General features: G+C 43.8%; 1 protein-coding gene across 2 annotated transcripts in view; it reads left to right on the top strand.

The window, feature by feature from the left end:
* Positions 1–16,897, top strand: part of LOC112255104 (abhydrolase domain containing 6, acylglycerol lipase) — a 33,665-nt gene continuing 16,768 nt past the window's right edge. Inside the window, exons 1-3 of one of the 2 annotated variants that reach the window (XM_024428164.2) lie at positions 1–264; positions 3,070–3,208; positions 13,301–13,460. In XM_024428164.2, coding sequence (XP_024283932.1) covers positions 3,090–3,208; positions 13,301–13,460 — 279 coding nt within the window. In that variant the 5' untranslated portion in view covers positions 1–264; positions 3,070–3,089. Of the gene's footprint in view, positions 270–3,069; positions 3,209–13,300; positions 13,461–16,897 lie in introns of both variants that reach the window. The other variant, XM_024428165.2, reaches the window with a different exon arrangement.

The following is a 16,897-nucleotide window of genomic DNA, read 5'->3' as shown; positions in this document are numbered from 1 at the left end:
CTTTTCCTTCACTTGATGTCGGCAGTCATTTTATGTAATTTTTTTGTTGTTGCTTTTATCGTCCTTCCCTTTAAGATAGATGAAACGTTGTTACATATCTCAGTGAACATTGCTTCATGACATCTATAGGTGAAGAGTCAGTTGATAGAAATGTAGGCTTTCGGTGAAGATTACTCGGTTATTTCCATAGAACGACTACAGGAAGAGAAGAGAGGGAGAGAGCGAGAGGAGTGTTTCATTGTGACAACCGAAGTCTAGCCTACAGTACGGTAACAGAACTGATTGAAGCCATTAATTTCATGCATTTAATACTGTGTAGCCAGATTATATGGCCGGCCAGGAAAAACTAGCCTATTCACCTGAAAGTTAACATTTTAAAGATGGCCATTTAGCTTACTGATAACCATATTAGTGAGTAAGGATATTAGTGAGATCTATTATGACGATCGTGGGTGTTTTTCTGGCTATTGGCTATTTTCCGGCACCTGATCTGATTATTATGTGTGTGTATCTGATGTGTAAAACAAAAAAGGAAGTACCATAATTATTTTGTTTCAGTAGTTTTTATTGGGAAATGGTGAGGCTGTGCATACGTAATAATTTCAGAAGTGTGTCCTGAAACATGAGTCGACAGTTCCTATGCAGAACAATGGACAGTTGACACCCCTAGGGGATTGGGTGAATACACTGCACAGCACAGTGTCCTGAATGGTGAATGACTGCAGTTTCCAATTAATGGTCTGCTCAGAGCTGACCCTTTTACATAACTTAACTCAAATGGCACTCTTACATAGTGTGTGTGTGTGGAAAATGACTAGTGGACTGTAATTTAGGTTCAGGACTGTTGCTGCCACCATGGACTGTATAAGATAGGCTTTTAAACTGTTTTACCTTTATTTAACTAGGCAAGTCAGTTAAGAACAAATTCTTATTTTCAATGACGGGCTAGGAACAGTGGGGTAACTGCCTGTTCAGGGGTAGAACAACAGATTTTTACATTGTCAGCTCAGGGGTTTGAACTTGCAACCTTCTGGTTGCTAGTCCAACGCTCTAACCACTAGGCTACCCTGTCACCCCAGGGAAGCTAGGTTCAGGACTGTTGCTGCCACCATGGACTGTAAGCTAGGTTCAGGACTGTTGCTGCCACAATGGACTGTAAGCTAGATTCAGAACTGTTGCTGCCACCATGGACTGTAAGCTAGGTTCAGGACTGTTGCTGCCACCATGGACTGTAAGCTAGGTTCAGGACTGTTGCTGCCACAATGGACTGTAAGCTAGGTTCAGGACTGTTGCTGCCACCATGGACTGTAAGCTAGGTGTTGCAGGACTGTAAGCTTTCAGGACTGTTGCTGCCACCATGGACTGTAAGCTAGGTTCAGGACTCTGCCACAATGGACTGTAAGCTAGATTCAGAACTGTTGCTGCCACCATGGACTGTAAGCTAGGTTCAGGACTGTAAGCTACCCATGGACTGTAAGCTAGGGACTGTAATGGACTGTAGGTTCAGGACTGTTGCTGCCACCATGGACTGTAAACTAGGTTCAGGACTGTTGCTGCCACCATGGACTGTTCAGGACTGTAAGCTAGGTTCAGGACTGTTGCTGCCACCATGGACTGTAAGCTAGGTTCAGGACTGTTGCTGCCACCATGGACTGTAAGCTAGGTTCAGGACTGTTGCTGCCACCATGGACTGTAAAACTAGGTTCAGGACTGTAAGCTAGGTTCAGGACTGTTGCTGCCACTTAACTAGCTCATGTTGCAGGTGTTAATATGTTTAACTGGCTCATGTTGCCGGTGTTAACCTTTCTAGCACAGGCGGAACCCCTCGACAACATTCCGCTGAAAAGGCAGCGCGCGAAAAAAAGATAGGAGTCACAAAAAGCAGAAATATAGATAAAATGAATCACTAACCTTTGATGATCTTCATCAGATGACACTCATAGGACATCATGTTACACACTACATGTATGTTTTGTTCGATAATGTGCATATTTATATCCAAAAATCTCAGTTTACATTGGCGCGTTACATGCAGTAATGTTTTGATTCCAAAACATCCGGTGAATACTCATAATAAACATTGATAAAAGATACTAGTGTTATTCACAGAATTAAAGATAGCGGTTGCATTAATTAGAAGACTGTGTCAGATTTAAAAAAAACTTTACGGAAAAAGCATAATCTGAGAACGGCGCTCAGAACCCAAAACAGCCAGAGGAATATCTGCCATTTTGGAATCAACAAAGTTAGAAACAACACCATAAATATTCACTTACCTTTGATGATCTTCATCAGAAGGCACTCCCATGAATCCCAGTTTGACAATAAATGACTGATTTGTTCCATAAAGTTCCATCATTTATGTCCAAATAGCCACTTGTTGTTAGCGTGTTCAGCCCAGTATTCCATCTTCGTGAGGCGCGAGTATATAATCAAAACAAAAACTCTAAAAGTTCCATTACAGTCCTTTAGAAACATGTCAAACGATGTATGGAATCAATCATTAGGATGTTTTTAACATAAAATATCAATAATGTTCCAACCGGAGAATTCCTTTGTCTTCAGAAAGGCACCGGAACGAGAGGTAACTTTGCCGGGAGCGCGCGTCATGAGACCAAGGCTCTCTGCCAGACCACTGACTCAGAGGTCTCATGAGCAGAATTCTCATTCAAGTTTCAAAAGACGGTTGACATCTAGTGGAAGCCCTAGGAAGTGCAACTTCATCCATATCTCAATGTGTATTTGGTAGGCCAAGCCAACTACAAACCTCAGATGTCCCACTTCGTGGTTGGATTTTTCTCAGGTTTTCGCCTGCCATATTAGTTCTGTTATACAGACATCATTCAAACAGTTTTAGAAACTTCAGTGTTTTCTATCCAATAATAATATGCATATATTCGCATCTGGGACAGAGTAGGAGGAAGTTCACTCTAGGCATGCTATTCATCCAAAAGTGAAAATGCTGCCCCCTATCCCAAAAAGGTTAATATGTTTAACTGGCTCATGTTGCGGGTGTTAATATGTTTAACTGGCTCATGGTGCAGGTGTTAATAACTGTGTTGTTTGCAGGGAACTGCAGCGCTACAGCCATGGATGTAGACGTGGTGAACATGTTTGTCCTGGCGGGAGGAACTCTAGTCATCCCTATCCTGGCCTTCTTTGCCTCATTCTACATGTGGCCTGCTGCTATCATCCATGTCTACAACTGGTAAGAACTGCACTAAGGCAGTGAAAATGGTTGGCCAGCCCTTTAGCTAAATCTATAATACCTAAACCCTCTAAAAAAATAAATAAGTGACCCCTATACCCAAAAATTAAACAAAGTGGATAGCAGAGATATGCTACAGTGGATATGCCAGTTTAGAAACTGTTCTTCATCCTGTAGGCATTACATGGCAATGCAGGAATTTTGATAGAGCACAGGGTTGTGGGCGAGAAGGTTGTGGGTTCGCAGACCACCGTGGACAAGAGTAGGGGTGGAAAGATATAATTTACTGTATAAGCATTGCCTCGGAATCTAAACTCAGCAAAAAAAGAAACGTCCTCTCACTGTCAACTGCATTTATTTTCAGTAAACTTAACATGTGTAAATATTTGTATGAACATAACAAGATTCAACAGCTGAGACATAAACTGAACAAGTTCCACAGACATGTGACTAACAGAAATTGAATAATGTGTCCCTGAACAAAGGGGGGGGTCAAAATCAAAAGTAACAGTAACAGTCGGTATCTGGTGTGGCTACCAGCTACATTAAGTACTGCAGTGCTTAAGTACTGGCAAATCTGGAATAATGTGTCCCTGAACAAAGGGGGAGTCAAAATCAAAAGTAACAGTCAGTATCTGGTGTGGCCACCAGCTGCATTAAGTACTGCAGTGCATCTCCTCCTCATGGACTGCACCAGGTTTGCCAGTTCTTACTGTGAAATGTTACCCCACTCTTCCACCAAGGCACCTGCAAGTTCCTGGACATTTCTGGGAGGAATGGCTCTATCCCTCACCCTCCGATCCAACAGGTCCCAGACATTTCGGGGGGGAATGGCTCTAGCCCTCCGATCCAACAGGTCCCAGACATTTCTGGGGGGAATGGCTCTAGCCCTCACCCTCCGATCCAACAGGTCCCAGATGTGCTCAATGGGATTGAGAACTGGGCTCTTCGCTGGCCATGGCAGAACACTGACATTCCCGTCTTGCAGGAAATCACGCACAGAACGAGCAGTATGGCTGGTGGCATTGTCATGCTGGAGGGTCATGTCAGGATGAGTCGGCAGGAAGGGTACCACATGAGGTAGGAGGATGTCTTCCCTGTAACGCACAGCGTTGAGATTGCCTGCAATGACAACAAGCTCAGTCCGATGATGCTGTGACACACCGCCCCAGACCATGACGGACCCTCCACCACCAAATCGATCCCGCTCCAGAGGACAGGCCTCGGTGCCCCAGACCTGAACCCTTGATGCTCATTCCTTCATGATAAATGCGAATCCGATCTGCACCCCTGGTGAGACAAAACCGCAACACTTTTTTCCAGTATTGTCAGTCCAGCGATGGTGGGTTTGTGCCCATAGGTGACGTTGTTGCCGGTGATGTCTGGTGAGGACCTGCTTTTACAACAGGCCTACAAGCCCTCAGTCCAGCCTCTCTCAGCCTAGACAGCCTAGACAGTCTGAGCACTGATGGAGGGATTGTGTGTTCCTGGTGTAACTCGGGCAGGTGTGATGTTTGAATGTACCGATCCAGTGCAGGTGTTGTTACACGTGGTCTGCCGCTGCGAGGACCATCAGCTGTCTCTCTGTTGCGCTGTTTTAGGCGTCTCACAGTACGGACATTGCAATTTATTGCCCTGGCCACGTCTGCAGTCCTCATGCCTCCTTGCAGCATGCCAAGGGCACGATCACGGAGATGAGCAGGGACCATGGGCATCTTTCTTTTGGTGTTTTTCAGAGTCAGTAGAAAGGCCTCTCTAGTGTCCTAAGTTTTTACAACGTTAATTGCCAACAGTTTGTAAGCTGTTATTGTCTTAATGACCGTTCCACAGGTGCATGTTCATTAATTGTTTCTGGTTCATTGAACAAGCACGGGAAACAGTGTTTTTAACCCTTTACAATGAAGATCTGTGAAGTTATTTGGATTTTTACGAATTATCTTTGAAAGACAAGGTCCTGAAAAAGGGACGTTTCTTTTTTTTTTTGCTGAGTTTATGATCGTATTTGCAGGTCAGAGAAAAAAAATTGTGTTTCTGTCATGCAATTCTACATCATTTTACATATTCGCTGATTATTTTTTTAACACTGCACAAATTACAGGCTAAGAATGGAGTGAGAGAGAGGACTATGTGTTTGATCATAATTCTCCAATGCCAAAACAGTGTGTCTTATATTTGCCATGAAACTGTCCCTGTTTGCGAATGATTCAATCTGAGACGTCATTAGGAATCTCATGGTACGTTCAGAAGTTAGTTTTACCTTTCCACCCCAGACAGAGTATTGCTGTCTACTCTTCTTCTGTGGTTTAACCCAACGAGTCAAGGTCACAAGTGTTTCCCTAAAAGCTGTCTGGGTTTAAACATCTTCTATTGGACAGAAAGTCAATAGCTTAATCAATTAATAGTGATAGTAATAGATGGACATTTTTTTGTCTCCTCAACTATAGAAGGTTGTACCTCCTGAATGTCAAAGAAACGAAACAATTATATCCCTATATGCTTTGGAGTCACCTCTTTCCCCAGTTAGTTTGTATCATCATAAAGTGTTGCGGACCAAACTGCTGGTATAGACTTTAATTAATCAGTATTATTCTCTTATAAATCTTAAGCTAACGAGTGGTAGGCCTGTCTTTACTAAAGGAAGGCCTATGGAACATAGCCCTTCATAGGCCTGTCATACCCACTCCATTCCAGTCCTGGTTTTAACTTAACAGCCCTTCACAGACACGGAGGTAGGCTATTTAAAGAGTGCATGGTGGATGGAGGAATTGACCTACAAATCTATTGATATAGCAGCCTGTAGCCTAATTTTCTCTGTCAAACAGGCCTTGCTCTTATTTCTTAAATGGGAAGAAATAGGCTCCAACACAAAGTCATCTTGTTGTTAGTAATTAAAATGAAGACGTTGAAATCGGTTATGCCTACTGGAATGCGTCTTTCAGCTCCATGAGCTGTCCATTTCTGATTGATTGTGACCGTGACTGCTGCTTCAAGTTTCAGCATCACAGTGTCAGAGTCAGCAGAATCCGGCTTATTGTGAGGTCAATAACTCTGATAAATACATCACGGGCAAGAAACATATTGTTTTTAACAATATTCTATGATCGTAGTAGCAAGCTATCAAAGTTGACCTCCGGTCCTCCTTCTCACCTTCGCGCTCTTCTGCTCAAACCGAACAGACCGTATAGACTAGAGTGCATTTTGTAGAGGAGGCCGAATAAAATTAACATAACGAAGAAGCATATGACTCTCCTCCTGAACCGCCTCTAGGCCTACACAGCACAGCCATTGGTTAGTTAGAGAGCACACAACAACCGCCACACCGGCAGTCACTAGTCATGTGAAGGTAGTCAAATTCCACATGTAGTCACGGTAATTAGGCTTTTCTAAGCTCTGATGCTGCTGATGGTCATTAGTAGCCTACCAAACTTGTTAACTGCCTGGTACTCAGCACTCTATTGTCCCTCTAACCACTCTGACATCAATGCAAATGTAATGGACAATCTAATCAAACACTTCATGAGAGCTCATGTTGCGCAACATTTCTATAGGCTATGCAATTGCGTGAGAAAACAGAGTGATGGCCTCTACTAAAAAGAGGAGGATCCCATCAGCTTTCTATAGACTTGGTCTTTCCTAATATTAAGCACATTGCTTCTCTTTACAACAGGAGTATAGCCTACCTGGCTGGCATGAAAATGAATCTCGGGAAAAGCGTCCTCTATTCGCTATGTAAAGTTCATAGATTACATGTTTTTCCGCTGTCCCTGTTGATGGGTGACTATTAGCTTATCACTTGTGAATTATATACTATCACTTGTAAATGATGCCCATAGGCCTATATGTTGGAATGGAATGGATTCTTTTAGGGTGCATTACGGCCACAAAGGGGATACCGCTGTGAAATTCGAGGCATTATCAAGTGAATGAGAGGCTGATGAAGTGTGTACAGCCTGCGCAAAAAAACACAAAGCAGAGCTTTTCAAGCGACTTTTTTCAAATCACCATTAGTCTCGTCATGCAGCCTTACAATGTATTATGCATCTAAACATATATCCCAACGTTTGTATCACAACTAAAGTTATATTAATTACTCTAAGCATCTAGGAGGACCTGTTTCTTTGTTGACCTCTCAACACAGAATAGCCGTGTGACACTCCCTCAAATCGGTTGGAGAAAATATATTTTCTATTTTAATTCAGCTTTTTTCAATTGTATTCTTCATACTGTAAAATAATGCACGGAATTCTAAGCTAAATCTAGTCTGCTAAATGAACTAGTGTAGCCTACAGCCATTTGGCATAGCCACATCAGGACCTGATCTGATAAGGACAACTCCGAGATAAGGACAACTCAGAGTATGTTATTCTGTTCTTCTGAAATAAACTAAATTTTCTTCATTTCATGTTTATTTAGACCTTTCTAAAATAAATGGTGGTGGTGTAGATGGTGATGGTGTAGACTGTATTATATGGATTTATTGTGATAGTGTAGGTAGACTATATTATATGGATTTATTGTGATGGTGTAGGTAGACTATATTACATGGATTTATTGTGATGGTGTAGGTAGACTATATTACATGGATTTATTGTGATGGTGTAGGTAGACTATATTACATGGATTTATTGTGACGGTGTAGGTAGACTATATTACATGGATTTATTGTGACGGTGTAGGTAGACTATATTACATGGATTTATTGTGACGGTGTAGGTAGACTATATTACATGGATTTATTGTGACGGTGTAGGTAGACTATATTACATGGATTTATTGTGACGGTGTAGGTAGACTATATTACATGGATTTATTGTGATGGTGTAGGTAGACTATATTACATGGATTTATTGTGACGGTGTAGGTAGACTATATTACATGGATTTATTGTGATGGTGTAGACTATATTACATGGATTAATTAGAATATAGATGTCAGTGGCTTGTAGGCTGCGTGTGGAAGCCAGGAGTCTGCATCAGTGGCTTGTAGGCTGCGTGTGGAAGCCAGGAGTATGCATCAGTGGCTTGTAGGCTGCGTGTGGAAGCCAGGAGTCTGCATCAGTGGCTTGTAGGCTGCGTGTGGAAGCCAGGAGTCTGCATCAGTGGCTTGTAGGCTGCGTGTGGAAGCCAGGAGTCTGCATCAGTGGCTTGTAGGCTGCGTGTGGAAACCAGGAGTCTGCATCAGTGGCTTGTAGGCTGCGTGTGGAAACCAGGAGTCTGCATCAGTGGCTTGTAGGCTGCGTGTGGAAACCAGGAGTCTGCATCAGTGGCTTGTAGGCTGCGTGTGGAAGCCAGGAGATGCTGAATGTGTTTGTTAATTAACGGTCAATTTCCGTGAGACCAACAGTTATTTGCAGTACAATCACTGGCTGACGAAATGTCATGACCGCCACAGCCCTAATGCAGCCTGGTTTTACACCATCCCAGCAGATAACTTAAAATATAACTTTGCTCTGTGCTTCTCCCAGCGTGTGCTTCGTAGCCCATAGATCATTTGATTGAGACCACACTAAATATCCTATAGGCGTACTTGATATTGCGCGCCCAACGGAGAATCAGAGATGAGGTGTGACATCGGGGATATATAGACTAATAAACAACTCATTCGGCAGCGTAGCCTAGTGGTTAGAGCGTTGGACTAGTCACCGAAAGGTTGCAAGTTCAAATCCCTGAGCTGACAAGGTACAAATCTGTCGTTCTGCCCCTGAACAGGCAGTTATATTACATGGACTGTTCCTAAGCCGTCATTGAAAATAGGAATTTGTTCTAAACTGACTTGCCTAGTTAAAGGTCAAATAAATTAAATAAATTCTAAAACACTGAGAAATATTTACATTTCATCAATCACAAACGACATAACCCTCCCCTTGGACGAGATTAACGAAATACTAAACCGTCTCCTTGACTGAAATTGAAAAACTTTTATGACCCTCCCCCATTTTCCAGCTACCCCATTATGTAAATGTAGATCCATCCCTAACATTCTGATTCTGTACATAACGACCGTTTTCTATTCTTCCTATTTTAGTTGTTGTTATAGTACTGTACCCAGGGGTGGAATTGGGGCGGGGGAGGACAGATTTCCCAAAGTGAAGTAATTTTGATGTGTTATATTTTATGTGTTTGTTACATAGAATTTGGGGATTTTTACATTGGGGAGTTACCATAGTGATTTGTTTCCTATTTCTACCCTTGACAATACTCAACCATTACCTTTGCCTCATTTCTAATCTAGTGGAGTAAAGGCCACCCAGAGCATGGAGCAACACAGTATTATCTCAAGGCAATACAAAGGAGTACAGATGCCATATCTTAATTTGATCCTCCTCGTAGAAATGCAAGATTGTACTGTGTTCGAGGTTTTAAAAGGTGGTAGGTGCTTTGGGCCAGTAACCGAAAGGTTGCTGGATCGAATCCCCTATCTGTAGTTCTGCCCCTGAACAAGGCAGTTAACCCACTGTTCCCCGGTAGGCCGTCATTGTAAATAAGAATTTGTTCTTAACTGACTTGCCTAGTTAAATAAAGGTTCAATTCAAAATAATAATCTTAAAGTTTGTAATTTCCATTTATACATTTCTGACTTGATTTGACCTAACGAAAAATGTATCAACTCCTACAAAAATGTCCATTCATTATAATTCACATTTCCTGTTGCTGCAGGGTTATTTTCCTGTTTTGTAAAAATGGGTCAAATTAAGTTAGGGCATCTGTTCAGTAGAATTACCTTCTGCAACCTGACCTGTGGACTGACCAGATAGAACAGAGTGGCCCCACTAGCTGTCCTGTCCGTCATGATCTCGTCACTAAGGCTGCTGTGGGGACTTGGCTGTGGCTGGGAGTGTTGTGTTGAATCACTCATCCAAGGTCAATAGTACAGTCTTAGATGAACATTGTTCACACATAAACCACACACACACAGACACACACACACACACACACACACACATTTTCCTAAGTCAGTCTATCCCGGGGGAAGCAGAGTCACCAGAGCTATTTTCATATTGCAGTAGCTTAGTGGGCAGCGGTCAAACTCAACTGTCTTTCTGTGTTGTGTCCTCCTCTGTAAGTAGAGAGAGAAAGAAAGAGGTAGCAGGGTTTGGGGGGCTGGGGACTATTTATTGCCAATGTTTAATCTGCAAAGCCTTTCAAAGTCAGAGTAGCTTTGAGTAGATCACATATGATCAGATTTAATCTTATGGGTTCACTCCATTACCCTGGACCATTGCGTGATGGTTTCACTCCATTACCCTGGACCATTGCGTGATGGTTTCACTCCATTACCCTGGACCATTGCGTGATGGTTTCACTCCATTACCCTGGACCATTGCGTGATGGTTTCACTCCATTACCCTGGACCATTGCGTGATGGTTTCACTCCATTACCCTGGACCATTGCGTGATGGTTTCACTCCATTACCCTGGACCATTACGTGATGGTTTCACTCCATTACCCTGGACCATTACGTGATGGTTTCACTCCATTACCCTGGACCATCGTGTGATGTTTCACTCCATTACCCTGGACCATCACGTGATGGTTTCCCTCCATTACCCTGGACCATTGCGTGATGGTTTCACTCCATTACCCTGGACCATTGCGTGATGGTTTCACTCCATTACCCTGGACCATTGCGTGATGGTTTCACTCCATTACCCTGGACCATTGCGTGATGGTTTCACTCCATTACCCTGGACCATTGCGTGATGGTTTCACTCCATTACCCTGGACCATTGCGTGATGGTTTCACTCCATTACCCTGGACCATTGCGTGATGGTTTCACTCCATTACCCTGGACCATTGCGTGATGGTTTCACATTGAAGAGGCCCTAATTCAGTTTTGTCCTCTGCTGCTGTCCACAGCCAAGACATATCTCCTAGGCACTCTTCTTCTCCTTTGTCAATCAAGTTCACTTCTTGTCCATTCTTTGAGAGTGATGTCTGGGGCACAGACCTCTCACTGACCTGCTGACTCCCTTCTATGGTGTCCCTTCTGAGCCCTTCTTCATTCAGGCTCTTTCCAAATGTCCACTTTGAACTCCTTATAATGGCCCACTCCCCAGGGATACTCGACAAGCCCTGTATGTCCATTGTTGGGGGGGATACTCGACAAGCCCTTTATGTCCATTGTTGGGGGGGATACTCGACAAGCCCTTTATGTCCATTGTTGGGGGGATACTCGACAAGCCCTTTATATCCATTGTTGGTGGGGGGTGGGGGGGATACTCGACAAGCCCTTTATGTCCATTATTGGGGGATACTCGACAAGCCCTTTATGTCCATTGTTGGGGGGGATACTCGACAAGCCCTTTATGTCCATTATTGGCGGGGGATACTCGACAAGCCCTTTATGGCCATTGTTGGGGGATACTCGACAAGCCCTTTATGTCCATTGTTGGGGGGGGATACTCGACAAGCCCTTTATGTCCATTGTTGGGGGGGGATACTCGACAAGCCCTGTATGTCCATTGTTGGGGGATACTTGTATGTCCATTGTTGGGGGGGGATACTCGACAAGCCCTGTATGTCCATTGTTGGGGGGATACCATTGTATGTCCATTGTTGGGGGGGATACTCGACAGGCCCTGTATGTCCATTGTTGGGGGGGATACTCGACAAGCCCTGTATGTCCATTGTTGGGGGGGGATACTCGACAAGCCCTGTATGTCCATTGTTGGGGGGATACCAAGCCCTGTATGTCCATTGTTGGGGGGGGAATACTCGACAGGCCCTGTATGTCCATTGTTGGGGGATACTCGACAGGCCCTGTGTATGTCCATTGTTGGGGGGGGATACTCGACAAGCCCTTTATGTCCATTGTTGGGGGGGATACTCGACAAGCCCTTTATGTCCATTGTTGGGGGGGATACTCGACAAGCCCTGTATGTCCATTGTTGGGGGGATACTCGACAGGCCCTGTATGTCCATTGTTGGGGGGATACTCGACAAGCCCTGTATGTCCATTGTTGGGGGGATACTCGACAAGCCCTGTATGTCCATTGTTGGGGGATACTCGACAGGCCCTGTATGTCCATTGTTGGGGGGGATACTCGACAAGCCCTGTATGTCCATTGTTGGGGGGATACCATTGTATGTCCATTGTTGGGGGGGGATACTCGACAAGCCCTGTATGTCCATTGTTGGGGGAATACTCGACAGGCCCTGTATGTCCATTGTTGGGGGGGATACTCGACAGGCCCTGTGTATGTCCATTGTTGGGGGGGATACTCGACAGGCCCTGTATGTCCATTGTTGGGGGGGGGTTGGAGGGGGGGGGGATACTCGACAATCCCTATATGTCCATTGTTGGGGGGTGGGGGGGATACTCGACAAGCCCTGTATGTCCATTGTTGGGGGTGGGGTGGGGGTGGATACTCGACAAGCCCTTTATGTCCATTATTGGGGGGTGGATACTCGACAAGCCCTTTATGTCCATTGTTGGAGGGGGTGGGGGGATACCCAATTTATGTCCATTGTTGGGGGTGGGGGGATACTCGACAAGCCCTGTATGTCCATTGTTGGGGGTGGGGTGGGGGTGGATACTCGACAAGCCCTTTATGTCCATTATTGGGGGTGGATACTCGACAAGCCCTTTATGTCCATTGTTGGGGGGTGGGGGGATACTCGACAAGCCCTATATGTCCATTATTGGGGGTCCATTTATGTCCATTATTGGGGGTGGATACTCGGCCCTTTATGTCCATTGTTGGGGGGTGGGGGATACTCGACAAGCCCTATATGTCCATTATTGGGGGGGATACTCGACAAGCCCTATATGTCCATTGTTGGGGGTGGGGTGGGGGTGGATACTCGACAAACCCTTTATGTCCATTATTGGGGGTGGATACTCGACAAGCCCTTTATGTCCATTGTTGGGGGGTGGGGAGGGATACTAGGGAGGAGGGTTAGAGGGTTAGTTTTCCTGTTAGTTTTCCTGTTAGTTTTCCTGTTAGTTTTCCTGTTAGTTTTCCTGTTACCTGCTGCTTCCTGTTAGTTTTCCTGTTACTGCCTTTCTGTTTGTCATTAACTCACTATGTTCTGTCTTTCTCCTAACTAGCTAACTGACCCATGTCTGTCTCCCCCCGGCCCCGTATCAGGTACTGGCGTCGGCGGCTGGGCCTGCAGGTTGTCTACTCTGAGAACAGAGGCTACCGGTTCTGTTACTCCCACAGAGGAAAGCCTGGTCCGGGCCGCCCCACTATTCTCATGCTCCACGGCTTTTCTGCTAACAAGGACATGTGGCTGCCTGTGGCTAAGGTACAGTATGGACAGCCGTAGGACAGCCATGCACACATTTTGCAGGAATCACATTTACTAAAAATACACTTTAAGTCGCTTTGAGTGTCTGCTGAATATCACATATAATGTCAACCTGAAATCAGACCATACAGTACCATAGTACATCAGACCATAGTACCATAGTAAACAGTATCAGTACATCAGACCATCAGTACCATACAGTACCATAGTACATCAGACCATACAGTACCATAGTAAACAGTAACATAGTACATCAGACCATACAGTACCATAGTAAACAGTACCATAGTACATCAGACCATACAGTACCATAGTAAACAGTAACATAGTACATCAGACCATACAGTATCATAGTAAACAGTACATCAGACCATACAGTATCATAGTAAACAGTATCATAGTACATCAGACCATACAGTATCATAGTAAACAGTACATCAGACCATACAGTATCAGTAAACAGTACATCAGACCATACAGTATCATAGTAAACAATATCATAGTACATCAGACCATACAGTATCATAGTAAACAGTATCATAGTACATCAGACCATACAGTATCATAGTAAACAGTACATCAGACCATACAGTATCGTAGTAAACAGTACATCAGACTATACAGTATCATAGTAAACAGTATCATAGTACATCAGACCATACAGTATCACAGTACATCAGACCATACAGTATCATAGTAAACAGTACATCAGACCATACAGTATCACAGTACATCAGACCATACAGTATCATAGTAAACAGTATCACAGTACATCAGACTATACAGTATCATAGTAAACAGTACATCAGACCATACAGTACCATAGTAAACAGTACCATAGTACATCAGACCATACAGTATCATAGTAAACAGTACATCAGACCATACAGTATTATAGTACATCAGACCATACAGTATCATAGTAAACAGTACATCAGACCATACAGTATCATAGTAAACAGTATCACAGTACATCAGACCATACAGTATCATAGTAAACAGTATCACAGTACATCAGACTATACAGTATCATAGTAAACAGTACATCAGACTATACAGTATCATAGTAAACAGTATCATAGTACATCAGACCATACAGTATCATAGTAAACAGTACATCAGACCATACAGTATCATAGTAAACAGTATCATAGTACATCAGACCATACAGTATCATAGTAAACAGTACATCAGACCATACAGTATCATAGTAAACAGTATCATAGTACATCAGACCATACAGTATCATAGTAAACAGTATCACAGTACATCAGACTATACAGTATCATAGTAAACAGTACATCAGACCATACAGTACCATAGTAAACAGTACCATAGTACATCAGACCATACAGTATCATAGTAAACAGTACATCAGACCATACAGTATTATAGTACATCAGACCATACAGTATCATAGTAAACAGTACATCAGACCATACAGTATCATAGTAAACAGTACCATAGTACATCAGACCATACAGTATCATAGTAAACAGTACATCAGACCATACAGTATTATAGTACATCAGACCATACAGTATCATAGTAAACAGTACATCAGACCATACAGTATCATAGTAAACAGTATCACAGTACATCAGACCATACAGTATCATAGTAAACAGCAGTGTTGTAGTACTTGTGTCCAGGACTCAGATTCGAGTCCAGATTTTCATGACTTGCCTCCTTGACAGGTCCATCGGACTGGCATTCCATAGCCAGGTCCACAGCCAGGTCCATAGCCAGGTTCTGACCAGTCTCCCCCTGCATTCCATAGCCAGGTCCACAGCCAGGTTCTGACCAGTCTCCCCCCTGCATTCCACAGCCAGGTCCACAGCCAGGTTCTGACCAGTCTCCCCCCCTGCATTCCATAGCCAGGTCCATAGCCAGGTTCTGACAACTCTGGATTTTTTTTAAACTACACATATTAGTGAGCAGTCACTAAGAAAGTATCTGAGAGCCTGTTACAATTATTACACATAATAATCTGACAGGAGCAATAGCCATCTAGAGACCATTGATTCCTTCAAAATATCATTATTGATGTGACGTAACTATTGAACGTTGACATAAAATGTGTGAGCCTGTGTACGAACAACGTATTTGTTTCATAGGCTATTGGATATTGAAGGCAATTATGACCATTGGGGAAGGAGGAATATCTTTGCCTAACTTCAATACTCACATGAAAGTCTCCCCGCCAGCCCGCCACTAGTTGTTGCTGGGCAGATTTCCTCTACCAAATCAAAAGAAGCGTAAATGTAGCAGAGAGACGAGCATCCGGCTAGCAAGTGACAAAACAAAAACACTAACCAAAATGCCAAATATGTCTGAAGAACCACTGAATCATTCATTTTCCTTTCAAAAGTTTTTTTTTATCTGCACATAAACCAACAGAAAATACCATATTTAATATTGAACTCAGACCCAGTGACTCAGACTGGAGCACTAAGACCAGGACTCAGATCCAGTGACTCAGACTGGAGCACTGGGACCAGGACTCAGATCCAGTGACTCAGACTGGAGCACTGGGACCAGGACTCAGATCCAGTGACTCAGACTGGAGCACTGGGACCAGGACTCAGATCCAGTGACTCAGACTGGAGCACTGGGACCAGGACTCAGATCCAGTGACTCAGACTGGAGCACTGGGACCAGGACTGATCCAGTGACAGACTGGAGCACTGGGACCAGGACTCAGATCCAGTGACTCAGACTGGAGCACTGGGACCAGGACTCAGACCCAGTGACTCAGACTGGAGCACTAAGACCAGGACTCAGATCCAGTGACTCAGACTGGAGCACTGGGACCAGGACTCAGATCCAGTGACACTGGGACCAGGACTTGCACTGTGACCCATGACTGGAGCGCTGGGACTCGGACTGGTGCCCTGGGACTCGGACTGGAGCGCTGGGACTCGGACTTTAGTCATATAGGGACTCTTGACTCGAGCATTGTTGACTCTGACTTGGACTCGGATTCAACTCGGACATAGCTATAGTGACTCGGACTCGAGCACAGGGGACTTGGGACTCGACTCGGACATAGCCATAGTGACTCGGACATAGCTATCGTGACTCGGACTACAACACTGGTGAACAGTCATGTTACATTGCTGTTATACCTTTATAACCATGTAATTACTACAGTAACAATGTTTATACCTACTAAATAATGTAACGCGCTAATACAATGTTGTTAGTAGTGTAATAACTGGATAAGGATCATTAATGGATAAAGTAATAAAGTAGACAGGATATGTAGACTCAAGTCATGTTTTTCATTTTTAACTGTGATGTACCTTGTATATAACTGTGCTGTATGTCTATCTGTAGTAGATAGACAGTATAGTTGAGGTGTTAACTGTGCTGTATGTCTGTATGTCTATCTGTAGTAGATAGACAGTGTGGTTGAGGTGTTAACTGTTAAC

This window comes from Oncorhynchus tshawytscha, linkage group LG07 (assembly GCF_018296145.1).
Source record: "Oncorhynchus tshawytscha isolate Ot180627B linkage group LG07, Otsh_v2.0, whole genome shotgun sequence".
NCBI classification, from domain to species: domain Eukaryota; kingdom Metazoa; phylum Chordata; class Actinopteri; order Salmoniformes; family Salmonidae; genus Oncorhynchus; species Oncorhynchus tshawytscha.
Note: the sequence above shows the minus strand (reverse complement) of the source record. Positions and strands in the feature narration are given on the sequence as shown.